This window comes from Caretta caretta, chromosome 3 (assembly GCF_965140235.1).
Source record: "Caretta caretta isolate rCarCar2 chromosome 3, rCarCar1.hap1, whole genome shotgun sequence".
In the NCBI taxonomy this organism is placed as follows: domain Eukaryota; kingdom Metazoa; phylum Chordata; order Testudines; family Cheloniidae; genus Caretta; species Caretta caretta.
Genome location: NC_134208.1, coordinates 76,356,510 through 76,370,352, shown reverse-complemented (window position 1 = coordinate 76,370,352; position 13,843 = coordinate 76,356,510). Strand labels below are relative to the sequence as shown.

Sequence of the window (13,843 nt, the reverse complement as noted above, 5' to 3'; positions counted from 1 at the left end):
TGATTGTGTGTAGTTCTTAACACTGATTGATTGTTCCTGAACTAAAGCTTTACTGAGGTAGTATTCCTCAGTAGTAGCTGTGTTAATAAGTATTTTACATAATCTAGTTTTAATACAATGTTTTAGACTAGAAAGTTAACCATTTGTTTTCAAAACTTCTTGCTTCTGCATGTAAATGTTTTCATGATTATAGTGGTGAAAGTATTTTTTCCATATAGTTCTAAAGAGTTCACTAATTGCATTAGACAAGTATCACTTCTCTGCTAGTCCTCAGAGCTAAAACGCCATTACACTGTTACCACAGATACAAGAAAATGGTGACCAGAAAATCCCTACCCGAATGTGGGGGTAGGGGGGATAGGAGGAGAAACAGTATAACAGGTTATAATGTAAAATAGCTCTGACTGTTAAGATATGGTAGACTGACCTCAAAAAGAAACTGTATCCACCCCCCCAATAAAGTAAACAGCATAAATTGAAAGCCTTCCTAAAGTGAAATAGACTAGCTGGTTTCTGGTACCCTTTAGTAGGATGTCTACACCCTTTAGATTTTTTTTAAAGTACTTATCCCCACATATTTGTACAAACATTTAAGATACACATGACACCAACTGTCCCTCTAAGGCAAATCTACATTAACACCCTTAATAAAAGCCTGCAAGAGAGAACTTTAAAGTGTGCCCTTATCACCAACAAATCAAGGTTCTGTCAAAACAACTTAGGTGGAGAGGAGGAAGAGTTCTACTGTTGAAAAGTGCCCTTCCAAAAGCACCCTCTTCCTTTAAAAGGGGGCGGGGGATGGCTAGCTTAGTGCTCCTGTAAGTCCCACCTTTGGGGACTGAACATAAAGAGGTGGTCTGTTAGGTCATCAAGTAGTATGCCAAAGAAGGCTAAGTCAAAATTCCAACTCCAGAGGAAAGCTATTTGTACAGATTAGGGGACATGTGTAGTTCACTTATCATATAAAGCACTGCTAATTCATGTTCCAATAACTTGCAAATGGACTTAAGCAGCGATTCTCAACATTTCCCCACACAGTAACCTCTCTATTCCTATTTAGCAAGAATCTATCCTGGTAATTCTCCCATCCCTCATTTGGCAATATAAACAGCTGTGTACCCTACACTGAACCCACTGCTCAATAGTTGCTACCCCATTAGAGATCATTAAAGTTGTCTAGTCATGCACAAGTAACCAGTCAGACCCATATCTAAAAGAAAAAGAAGAAAAATCTACATTTCTTCTCCTATGCAGGTGGAAAGTTAAAGGGCAAAGCTGCTCATGGAGTAGCCTGTGATCTAACCTGCAACAAATTGCAAGTCTAAGCACAACAGAACTTCAGTTTTATAAGCTATAAGTTATGCAAACCATTTTTCTTGATGGGGAATATGTTACATAATGAAAATGTCAAAGCAGCAAGTAGACATCCCTTCATATTCTGATTCCTTCAATGCATTGGAAGTCACTTTGCCATAGCATGAAGGACAAAATGATGCAGTGCATCAAACTACAGCTTATGCACCATACCGATTATAACTTCATAATGTTCAATTTTATGAACTCAATGCCCAGTTTATAAACTGGGGATTCTACTGTAATACAATAGCAAGTGTACTTATATGAGCAGGGTTGCTAATAATTGTTGATCTGTATTTCTCACTGTAGAGCTAGTCAGTGTCTAACTCCCTTGGGCTCTGAAGAATCCAAACCTAAATCAATCACATCTATACTATCAGGTCATATGCCTAAATTCTTATTTCACATTAGGCTCATAAGGAAGGTATATGAATTGTCTGTAGTTTTCTAGCCAAAAGTCTATATTTACTTTTAAATGTTACTAAACCTTCTTGAAGTATCTTTACATAGCTCTTGTAGCCAGGCTCATTACATTTTGCAGTCAAATTTGAGAGTGTCACCTCTTGTGTTTGCAGGATCTGTTCCTCCCTTCCTATTTGCCCTTCTGACAAGACAGGTTAAGAACAGCTACTATATGCAGATTAGTACCAAGTATCATTCTAACCCAATTAAAATAACTGGGCAAGAGGACTATATAACAAAATTTATAAAGTCTGTTCATCACCATAAGTTTAACCATGATCCCCTGTTGTACACATTACTATGAAGTATATCATTAGTACAGTATGTTCAGTTTTTACTTTGGAGTCCTTAGCTTTAAATTTTTTTCATGGAGTAGTTTCATAGTAATTTTAACATATGACCAAAGGAGAATCAAATTGCTACTTGTGTAATCTTCAACTCTCAAATCACATTTTAAATTCAGAATAACCAGCTACTTTTAACAGTGTTTATTAAGTTTACATATATAAACAAACATTCCCCTTCACCCCACATTCTCAATCTTATTTCACACAAGGCTAGTAATATCTTGTATTAATATCAGGACACTATAACAAGGCTTATATTCCAAAATTCATCTTCATTGTTTTGTCTCTGGTGCTTCATATTTTGCCCACTCCTCCAAACCACCAGCATAGTGCTGAACTCTGAAAGTACACAGAAGATTGTCAGTGTTATGGAGATGTTATTACTGGTAATCTTGTACAAAAAGAATAAAGCCTAGTTGCTTTAAAAAAAAAAAAGTATTCTCTAGTTTCTCTAAGAAACACTGTACAATAGTGGTAGTGTTCATTGTTGCAAAACAGTCTAATTGCTCCTAGTTTCACAGAGCAAAAATGCAAATATTTTGCAGTAGTCTTTATGGTTGACTTTCACTTAGTGATCCTATTTCAACTAGAGAAAATGAACAACATGGGGGATTAATGTCAAGCAAGTGGTGGCATATGGTCAATGCATATTGCATTCAGAAAAAAAAAAAACACAGGCCATGTTTAAATACAGTTTGATCAAGTAGTTGTGTAATAGGAGTAGATTCACTTTACTTTGGGAGATTTAAGTGGTACCAATTTAGTCCTTATCAACTTAGTCCAAACCTCACTTTGAGACTAGATTCAGATCTATACATTCTAAGGAGACGTTTATAAACATGTTGAATGCATTGGTAGAGTGCTAACATTTCAAACCATTACAGTGAAGATCATTTTGGCCTCACATTTGCACTAGTTTAAGAAAGTTGGAGTTTTTGTTTTAAATCCACCATTCATGTTTTCCATGCATACTTGTTTGATGGGTTCCTAGTTCTTCATTAGCTAACCTGTTATGTTTGCAATATGGATTTCAGATTGTTAAGGAGACTCCCTATATTAATGGAGGTGAGGGAGAGAAGGTTCAATATCTGATTGGTCCCCGACACCTTCCCAAATGCTATACTACCTAGAAGATAGCATAAAGGGGCAGGTGGGTGGGTAGTGGAGCATTTAGGGCCAGAATGACAGTTTAAAAAGAACTGTGTGCTGACATTAACTGAGGAGGTTTTTCCAATCTATAAAGTAACCAAACTTAAGAAGGAAAAAACAAAAAAAGAGCCTTTTCTATGAAGCAATATGAAAAACAGATAGTGAAGTTTCAACATGTTAAAAACAAACCAAACAAAAAACCCCAACAACAAAAACACAACCCACACACAAAACAATGTGGGGTCATAGATGGTTTAGTCTGGTTCTACTCAGAAGAGTAGAGTAGAAGATTGGAATTATGGCGTTCCATTTTGGTATGAACTATTTCCACTTCAATATTTGCTCAGTTTACAAGAGCAAAGGCTGCCAGCAGTCCAAACTCTGCCTGCGCCCTGAAAGTCAGATTGATGGTTAGATAAGAGGAACCTGAGTAATAAGAATTCTGCAGCTAAGTGCTGCTTTCATCTTACCCCTGTGCAATCATGTTATGCCCTTAATTACCATATACCTGAGCAATCTAGCAAAGGATTATATAATTGAGGGCATGATTTGACGACAATAGGGTTGCACAGATGGCACTGCAATTGAAAATCAGCCAACAGTTTTTTTTGACATGCAACAAGAGAATTCAGTTAAGCCTCCCAGAACTGTTCTAGTTTTGCAGAACTGACAGCAGTGGGAAAAGTCTTGTTACTGATTGACCAGAGATGTCTCAAACTACATTCTGGGAACAGCTGCAAAGTACCATCTTTATTTAAAACAAAACCCAAAACAAAAAAACACCACACCAACAGTTTAGGTACTCGTTATTCCATTTGTTTTCACATCTTCACCTGTACCCTTAAGATAATGGCCATACTAGGTCAAACCTGTGGTCCATCTAGCCCAATATCTAGTCTCTGATAGTGGCTAGTGCCAAATACTTCTGGCAGTAGGAGGGGTAGGGAACACCTTGAGTATGGTGTTGCAATCCCACTATTTTTCACTGCAGTGAAAAACTGATTAAAAGAATTAATTTAGCTTCCCTGCAACAGCTTTGTCTTTCTTGAGTGCTCCTTTAGCTCCTTGATAATCCTTTGGCACATCCTGCTTCTGATATACTTAATTTTTCTTGCTGTTAGTTTCTGTTTTTTAAAGTTGATCTTCCAGTTTTCTTGGCCTGTCTAATTATACTTTTACACTCGATTTGCCAAAGTTTATGCTGACTTCCAATTTTTAGAAAATGACTTTTTGCCTGTAATTGCCTTTTACACTGCTGTTTAGCTTATGTTTGTTCTTGATTTGGGGTATACATTTAGTTTGAGCCTATATTATGGGGTTTTTAAATTAGTCTCCCTACAGTTTTCAGACATTTCACCCTTGTGACTGTTCCTTGTCATTTCTGTTTAACTAGCTTCCTCATTTTTGTGCAGTTCCCCCTTTTGAAGTTAAATGCTACTGTGGTGGGTTTATTTTGGCATTTGCCCCCCTTACAAGGGTAAGTTTAATTACATTATGCTCGCGATTACCAAACTGTTCAGCTATATTTCCCTCCTGGACCAGAGCCTGTGCTCCACTTGGGACTAAATAAAAGATTGCCTCTTCCATTGTGGGTGCCAGGACAAGCTGCTCCAAGAAGCAATCGTTTATAGCTTCTAGATGTTTTATGAGCATCCTTTCCTGAGGTGATATGTACCCAGTCAATATGAAGAAGATTTAAAAAAGCAATAATAATGGGGGATTTCATCTGTCTTTGCAGCCTCTCTAATCTCCCTGAGCCCACCAAGGAAGCAGTCTACTTTGCAGACAGCAACTTTTCCCATTAATCCTGTTCTCCATACAGGAGCTTACCCAGCCAGCACCTCAATTGCTTACCTGCTGAAGCCCAAAGACATAGCAATATCCAATGCCTTCTTGCTTCGCACTCCTGCCATGCAGGAAAAGACTAGATGGTCAGATTTAGCAGGCATATCTTGATTGTACCGTTCTTTAAAGTCTTTTGGGTTCATCTGTAGAGCTTCCATAACCTCACCCACTGCAAGAATAGATGCAAAGTCTTTTATGTGAAATTCATGAAGGAGTTTTGTTGGTGAAGATTTATACTAGTTAGCTTCCCAGAAGAGTCTGACAAAAACAAGTTGCAATATGTATGACAAGTCACCAGGGTTTGCTTGCAAGTTTAGGCTTAAATGTTTCTGATCTTGTTGCTATTCAGTGATATGTATGACTTACATGGTATGTTGATGGAGCCAGGAATTTTTCCAAACTGTCCAGTTTCCCACTTCTCTCGAACATCAATAAGAGTCGTTTGGGATTTTAGCAAGCCTTTGAGTTCTTTATAGGAAAGACTACAATCAGCAGCAGTGTCAAGATTACGAAAGATCACATTAACAGTTCTCAGACCTAGAAAAAGAAAAAGGACTGTCATCCCACAAGAAGCAGGAAAAATCATAAAGAAATCTTGGAAAAGGTGGTTACCTTAGTAATCATGCTAATAAATAATAATAATATTAAGATGCGGCAATCTGGGGGAATTTACCACTGAAAATTCACTAAGGCCTGGTCTACACTACGGGGTTAGGCTGAATTTAGCCATGTTAGGTTGATTTAAAAAAAAAAAAAAAAAAAGACTGTGTCCACACAACCAACCCCATTCCGTCAACCTAAAGGGCTCTTAAAATGGACTTCTGTACTCCTCCCCAACAAGGGGAGTAGCTGAAGAGTTCATCTAGCATTCATGCACCTGGAAACAGTCAGGGCACACCCTGACTGTTGTGTAGGAGCAATGCACACATTGCTCTGCTCTGTCCAAGGACATGGACCATGGAAACATGGACCATTTGGGAAGTCAAAATAAGGACATCAACCGTGGGAAGCTTCCTTGGCCTAGGCTCAAGGCCTGAGAACAAAGATTGTAGTAGATAGAGGCTGGTAAATAAGAATATTAATCAAAGTCATATTATTTCCTTTGTTGATGCCTTTTGCGGTTGGAGTATGTAATGCGCAGGGGGGAGAGAAATAAAAGAGAGGTGGAAAAGCTGACAGGGGAGATCCCGTCAGCAGACCAGCCTGCTTGCTTGTCTAAAGCCGTGTCCTGTCTTGTATTGAACCGCCACAGAGTAGCACTAAAAATCAACCTTCCTGGGTTGAATCTGGGGTAGTGTGGACACAAATCAATGGTATTGGCCTCCAGGAGCTATCCCCGAGTGCTCCATTGTGACTGCTCTGGACAGCACTTTGAACTCCGATGCACTAGCCAGGTATACAGGAAAAGCCCCAGGAACTTTTGAATTTCATTTCCTGTTTGGTCAGCATGGCAAACTTAGCAGCACAGGTGACCATGCAGTTCCCCAGAATCATAGAACGGTTCTACGCTCCCCCTACCATCTCCATCCCTGAGGTTATTGCAGATTAGAAGGCGGGGGGGGGGGGGAAAGGGGGAAAGAAGAATGCATGGTTTCAAAACAATAGTTACCTTATTTTGAAGTGGGGAGGGTGGTTGGCTTACAGGGAATTAAAATCAACAAAGGGGGCGGGTTTGCATTAAGGAGAAACACACAACTGTCACACTGACGCCTGGCCAGTCATGAAACTGGTTTTCAAAGCCTCTCTGATGCGCAGTGCGCCTTGCTGTGCTCTTCTAATTGCCCTGGTGTCTGGCTGCTCAAAATCGGATGCCAGGTGATTTGCCTCAACCTCCCACCCCGCCATAAACGTTTCCCCCTTACTCACAGATATTATGGAGCAAACAGCAATAACAATGGGAATGTTGGTTGTGCTGAGGTCTGACCAAGTCTGCAAACAGCGCCAGCAAGCTTTTAAATGTCCAAAGGCACATTCTACCAACATACAAATTTCCTACTTTCTGCACTTGCTCAGCCTATAGTTGAACTGCTCCTTACTACTGTCCAGTTTTCATGAGCCATGGGAGCAAGGGGTAGGTGCGACCGTGCGGTGCTGCCGGCTGGGAGAGCAGCCTGAGGCAGAAGCCTCCAGCTTGCATTGTATTCCAGGCAGGGCTGAATCTCCATGAGATGAAACTTAAAGAAAATGACCTGAAATCTCTGGCTCCCAATCAGTGCTCTAAGAGGAGAATAGCCATATCTGTCCAGGTGCCCCAATCGACCTCGCCGAGGTCTGCCAGGAGACGTACGACAGCTATCAGTCCTACTGCACCATCTGCCGTGAAAGCAAGGAGCTGCTGCTGTGTAGCAATGCCGTACCGCATCTGCCACCGGCACCCAGGAGACGTACACTGATGGTGAGCCGAGCGGGCTCCATGCTTGCCGTGGTATAGCATCTGCATGGGTAACCCAGGAAAAAAGGAGCGAAACGATTGTCTGCCGTTGCTTTCATGGAGGGAGGGGGATCTAATGACATGTACCCAAAACCACCCGCGATAATGTTTTTGTTCCATCAGGCATTGAGAACTTAACCCAGAATTCCAATGGGCAGCGGAGACTGCAGAAACTGTGGGATAGCTACCCACAGTGCACCGCTCTGTAAGTTAATGTTAGCCACGGTAGTGAGGACACACTCCGCCGACTTAATGCACTTAGTGTGGACATATGCAAGCGACTGTATAAAACTGGTTTCTAAAAATCGACTTCTATTAAATCGACTAAATTTCATAGTGTAGACATACCCTATATGGCAAGTTTACAGATGTTAATGTGAGCCTGAGTTATTCCACTATCTGTCACCATGGTTATCCTAGTGCCTCCCAAAATTAGAAATAAAGTATATACACATGTTTCTCTCTTTCCAAGAGTCAGGAAGGACTGGGCTGTTTATTCTGTGTGAGGTTCTAAAGTGGATTTTAAAAAGGTATTGTGAGATGGCTCAATCAAAGAAGTGGGATTTGCTTCCTATCTTTGATCAATACTGACAATGAAATTGTTTCTTTTTGAAACTTTATCAGCACAGGTGCAGGCCTCAATCACAAAAATGCAGACTGTATTTTCTACTAGTATTTATGTTAAGGTTTGTGCTTGTCCCTCAGGTTCATTTGCATTTTAATAAAACTCTTAAGCACTATAAAATGGATGTTTATTTACAATCCTTGGTTTCCTACTGGCTGGTCATAGACTCATTCCACTTACATACAATCATTTTTATTGCTACCATCAGGTTAATAAAAATAGAAATTTTAAAAAAAAGTTATTTATGATGTATAAGAAAGAGGCCTAAAAAGATACTTATTTTGGTTGTGTGTTTGTTAATTTCAGATTTGTTCCTTCAGTTATTAGCACTTCCAGTAAATATGTGATCATACCTTCAAGATGTCCTCCAGCAAAAACAAAACACTCTGTATAAAAGGACTGATACTTAGACTCAAATTTTTAAGGTATTTTGGTGTTGCTGTGCTCAGCATTCCAACACCTAACATGAGAAAAGGGGAGCCAGGAAAGGGCTCTAAATAAGAGACTAGCATGGCCGGAGAGGTGTTAAAATCACTAACACTATTTAGATTTTACTATTACACTTACTATTTGTATTGCAGTAGTGCCCAGAGGCCCCAGCTTCATTGTGCTATGTAAACTCCATTGTGCTATTCTGTAAACACAGATTTAGGAGCCTGTGTCATTTCAAAGGCAGTTTAATCACTTCAGAGCCAAAATCCTATTGACAGTCAATTGGACTGAGTTCAGCAACACCTAAACACCTTTAAAAACGTGGGCCATAGTCATTTTAAATTAGAAGCATTCACATAAAATTTAACAGTGATTAAGAGTCACTTTCCTTTTCAATTGCTAAAATTCTCTTGACTTTCCAGATACCACTTGTCTGCTTGTACAGTCATCCTAGAGCCAGGATAGTCAATTATTTTTTGTCAGACTCCAGAGAGACAGGAGGAAAAAAGAACACCACACCACCCAACAATAAAGTATAAAAAGATGTCAGGTTTCAGAGTAGCAGCCATGTTAGTCTGTATCCGCAAAAAGAACAAGAGTACCTGTGGCAATTTAAAAGCTTATCCTCAAATAAGTTAGTCTCTAAGGTGCCACACGTACTCCTGTTTTTTTAAAGAGATTTCAGAGTCCATTCAAAAGCATCTGATGGTCTGGATTTGGCCCACGGTCTGCCTATTGATTACCTCTGTCTTAGAGTCTTCAGGCCTTGTGTGCCTGATTATAGAAGGCCCACGCACTTCTTAGACTTCTGTAATCACTAACAAAGAAGGGAATGTCCATAACTCTGCACAAACATTACGGTTGTTCTTTCAAAAGTTTACAGCTGAACATTGACTTAATACTTCTTTGGAACTTAAATATGCAGAAGAAAAATGTTGCTTTTAACGATCATTGTTTAAAGTGAAACAAGCACAGAAACAGTTTCCTTACCTTGTAAAAAAAAAATTTTTTTTTTTTGGTTTAAGTTTACATTTAACATATTTGTCTTTTTTTGTCTCTGCTGCCGGATCACATACTTCCGGTTCCAAAAGAGGTTGATCAGTCAGCTCACAACTTCTACCGTATCACCACACCCACCATGGCTCTCTAATATCGTGGGACCTAGGGCTACGACTACCGTGTAAACAAAATCTAGGCGAGCGTGATACCAGAGTCAAGGGCAGGGCAGCAGCTTCAGCGGATGCTATGGAGTAGCCTCACTTCGCAGGAGCCTGCTCAGTCCCAGCCGTGCAATACTTTTTTAACGTTACACCGCAGCTGCCAGACACGCGCCCCCCCCGCCGCCCTGCCACTTTCACGTGCAGCAGTGCCCCAAGCCTTGCGCCTGTCCCTGGCGCGCTAAGAACGGAGCTTCGCCTCCCCCACACGACGGCCGCGGCCCCCTGCCGACGCTCCTCTAAACGGGGCTAGGAACATTCTCCGGCCTAAGCCCGGCACTCTGCCCAGCGGGACAGCCGGCTGCACGGCGCCTACTCACCGGGCTGCAGCGGGCGGGGGCCGCTGCTGCTCCAGCCCCCGGCCGCCCGCGGGACACCAAGCAGAACCCGGGCGCCGCACCTCAGCCCGCGGCAGCCCCACATGACCGGACCCCAAGCAGCGGCGCCTGCGTGCGTCTCTGTTCGCCCTCAGGCCGCCCCGCTAGGCAGCGCACGACAGGCGGAGCTCGCTCTTGTCTGGCCTGCTGAGCCAAGCCCTTGAAAGGGCCTGCCCGCGTGACAGCAGGGCTGCGCCCATTGCGGGCGTGAGGCGGGGTGATGGAGCTGGCAAAGTGAGGCCTCCTAGCTGGGGTTTCCCGTGAAATGGACAAGTGGAGGCCCACGCCAGTAGTTGATTTTTCTGCTTAATTCAAAAAAAAAAAAAATCCTTGTTGTGGAGTCCCAACGTTGGAAAATTAATGTGGAATTTAACAGACTTAAGCTAACAAGTGCAAGCTTCTGTGTTTACCCTTCAGCTAGCCCAGCGAGCAAAGATCGCTCCAAACTTGGGACTCCCACATGGCAAGGGTAGTGCTACCAGCTGAGGCTACAGGCTGGTGATTCAGCCGGTAGCATTATGGGCACAGCTCCCATCTCGCAATCTTACAAACAATGTCTCTTCAAAGAAACGAAAAGGCTTTGGTGTAAAGGTTGAGAAACTCATATTAGAAGTTGAGCAGCGGTGGTTTTTCTGTCAAGCAATCGGGCGTATGATTTTTTTAAAAAGTGTGTTTCTATACATATATAAGATAATGTGGATTACTGAAAAGATGAGTATTTTATAATGCTTTTATAAAGACTCTAGCAGCCAGCCAAGTGGCATATGGTGGCTGTACATTTCCACATGGAAGACCTGTCACTGGTGCAAACCAGTCATGTCATATAATAAACTTTTCCAACCTTCAGCCTAAAAGAGGAGGTAGCATAGTTTAGAGGTGAAAGTAGGGACTAGGAGTCAATAAACTAGGCCATTGGCCCTACAGTGACCAATGCATTGGCCCAAAGAATCTCAAAGGCTCAAAAGCCGTGAGTCAGACCCCCACACCCAATTCATGAAATTGGCTTAAAATAGTGAAGCTTTTTAAAATAATAGTTTTTCACCTACCTTATTATTTTTTACCCTTTGGGGGAAGCTGCTCACAATCTGTGTTTGATCCTCACAGGGTCAAAATTTAACCTTAAATGTCCACACAAAAATGCAAGCCTCCCCCTTGACTACAGGCCTTATAAATACATGTACCAAAATAATAACATAGCAACAGTATTTCTAAAGGTCTCATTATCATGTTATCTAGATGCCTTTATGCTAATTCAGAAGTACATCAATTTTCTCAAGGAAAATGTACACAGCTCCCTTCCCCAAAAGACTAAAACAACTTATTAAATACAGTTCAAATTTAAGTCACCAGTGCTACAATCAAATCTGTACAAATCTGATTCCAAGACTGAGGGGGGAAAGAGCAATTTCCTTGAGCATACAGCCACAGCCATTTTGGCTATGTCTACACTGCAGCTGGGAGAGTGCCTCCCAGATTAGACAAACTTGCACTAGTTCAGTTTAAGCTAGTGCGCTAAAAATAACACTGTGGGCCTTGCAACATGGGCAGTAGCTCACACTAGCTATTTGAGCTCAGATCCAGGAGGTGAGGCAGGCTTGGACATGGGTGGCTAGCCTCAGCCACCACCCGTGCTGCTATGTCCACCTTGCTATTTTTAGCATGCTAGCTCAAGCAGGGCTAGTACATGTCTGTCTACCTGAGCTGGGTGGCTCACTCCCAGATGCAGTGTAGACGTACCCTTTGGCACTCAGTGCTTATAAGGAAAAGGAGTACTTGTGGCACCTTAGAGACTAACCAATTTATTTGAGCATGAGCTTTCGTGAGCTACAGCTCACTTCATCGGATGCATACCGTGGAAACTGCAGCAGACTTTATATACACACAGAGAATATGAAACAATACCTTCTCCCAGCCCACTGTCCTGCTGGTAATAGCTTATCTAAAGTGATCATCAGGTTGGGCCATTTCCAGCACAAATCCAGGTTTTCTCACCCTCCACCCCCCCACACAGATTCACTCTCCTGCTGGTGATAGCCCATCCAAAGTGACAACTCTTTACACAATGTGCATGATAATCAAGTTGGGCCATTTCCTGCACAAATCCAGGTTCTCTCACCCCCTCACCCCCCTCCCAAAAACCACACACACAAACTCACTCTCCTGCTGGTAATAGCTCATCCAAACTGACCACTCTCCAAGTTTAAATCCAAGTTAAACCAGAACATCTGGGGGGGGGGGGGGGGGGGGTAGGAAAAAACAAGGGGAAATAGGCTACCTTGCATAATGACTTAGCCACTCCCAGTCTCTATTTAAGCCTAAATTAATAGTATCCAATTTGCAAATGAATTCCAATTCAGCAGTTTCTCGCTGGAGTCTGGATTTGAAGTTTTTTTGTTTTAAGATAGGTTTCAGAGGAACAGCCGTGTTAGTCTGTATTCGCAAAAAGAAAAGGAGTACTTGTGGCACCTTAGAGACTAACCAATTTATTTGAGCATGAGCTTTCGTGAGCTACAGCTCACTTCATCAGATGTATACCGTGGAAACTGCAGCAGACTTTATATACACACAGAGAATATGAAACAATACCTCCTCCCACCCCACTGTCCTGCTGGTAATAGCTTATCTAAAGTGATCAACAGGTGGGCCATTTCCAGCACAAATCCAGGTTTTCTCAGCCTCCACCCCCCCACACAAATTCACTCTCCTGCTGGTGCTAGCCCATCCAAAGTGACAACTCTTTACATAATCAAGTCGGGCTATTTCCTGATAGCGACCTTCATGTCTGTGATTGCGTGACCAGAGAGATTGAAGTGTTCTCCGACTGGTTTATGAATGTTATAATTCTTGACATCTGATTTGTGTCCATTTATTCTTTTACGTAGAGACTGTCCAGTTTGCCCAATGTACATGGCAGAGGGGCATTGCTGGCACATGATGGCATATATCACATTGGTGGATGTGCAGGTGAACGAGCCTCTGATAGTGTGGCTGATGTTATTAGGCCCTGTGATGGTGTCCCCTGAATAGATATGTGGGCACAATTGGCAACGGGCTTTGTTGCAAGGATAAGTTCCTGGGTTAGTGGTTCTGTTGTGTGGTATGTGGTTGTTGGTGAGTATTTGCTTCAGGTTGCGGGGCTGTCTGTAGGCAAGGACTGGCCTGTCTCCCAAGATTTGTGAGAGTGTTGGGTCATCCTTTAGGATAGGTTGTAGATCCTTAATAATGCGTTGGAGGGGTTTTAGTTGGGGGCTGAAGGTGACGGCTAGTGGCGTTCTGTTATATTCTTTGTTAGGCCTGTCCTGTAGTAGGTAACTTCTGGGAACTCGTCTGGCTCTATCAATCTGTTTCTTTACTTCCGCAGGTGGGTATTGTAGTTGTAAGAAAGCTTGACAGAGATCTTGTAGGTGTTTGTCTCTGTCTGAGGGGTTGGAGCAAATGCGGTTGTATCGCAGAGCTTGGCTGTAGACGATGGATCGTGTGGTGTGGTCAGGGTGAAAGCTGGAGGCATGCAGGTAGGAATAGCGGTCAGTAGGTTTCCGGTATAGGGTGGTGTTTATGTGACCATTGTTTATTAGCACTGTAGTGTCCAGGAAGTGGATCTC

At 42.2% G+C, this 13,843-nt stretch overlaps 1 protein-coding gene across 1 annotated transcript; it reads right to left on the bottom strand.

The window, feature by feature from the left end:
• Positions 1-2,291: 2,291 nt before the first annotated feature.
• Positions 2,292-10,399, bottom strand: LOC125634341 (thiosulfate sulfurtransferase/rhodanese-like domain-containing protein 3). Its single transcript, XM_048844935.2, has 4 exons — positions 10,185-10,399; positions 5,526-5,696; positions 5,169-5,328; positions 2,292-2,504 (listed from the first exon to the last, which is right to left on the bottom strand). The coding sequence occupies exons 1-4, from the start codon at positions 10,285-10,287 to the stop codon at positions 2,438-2,440; spliced, it is 501 nt and encodes a 166-aa protein (XP_048700892.1). The 5' UTR covers positions 10,288-10,399; the 3' UTR covers positions 2,292-2,437.
• Positions 10,400-13,843: the final 3,444 nt, after the last annotated feature.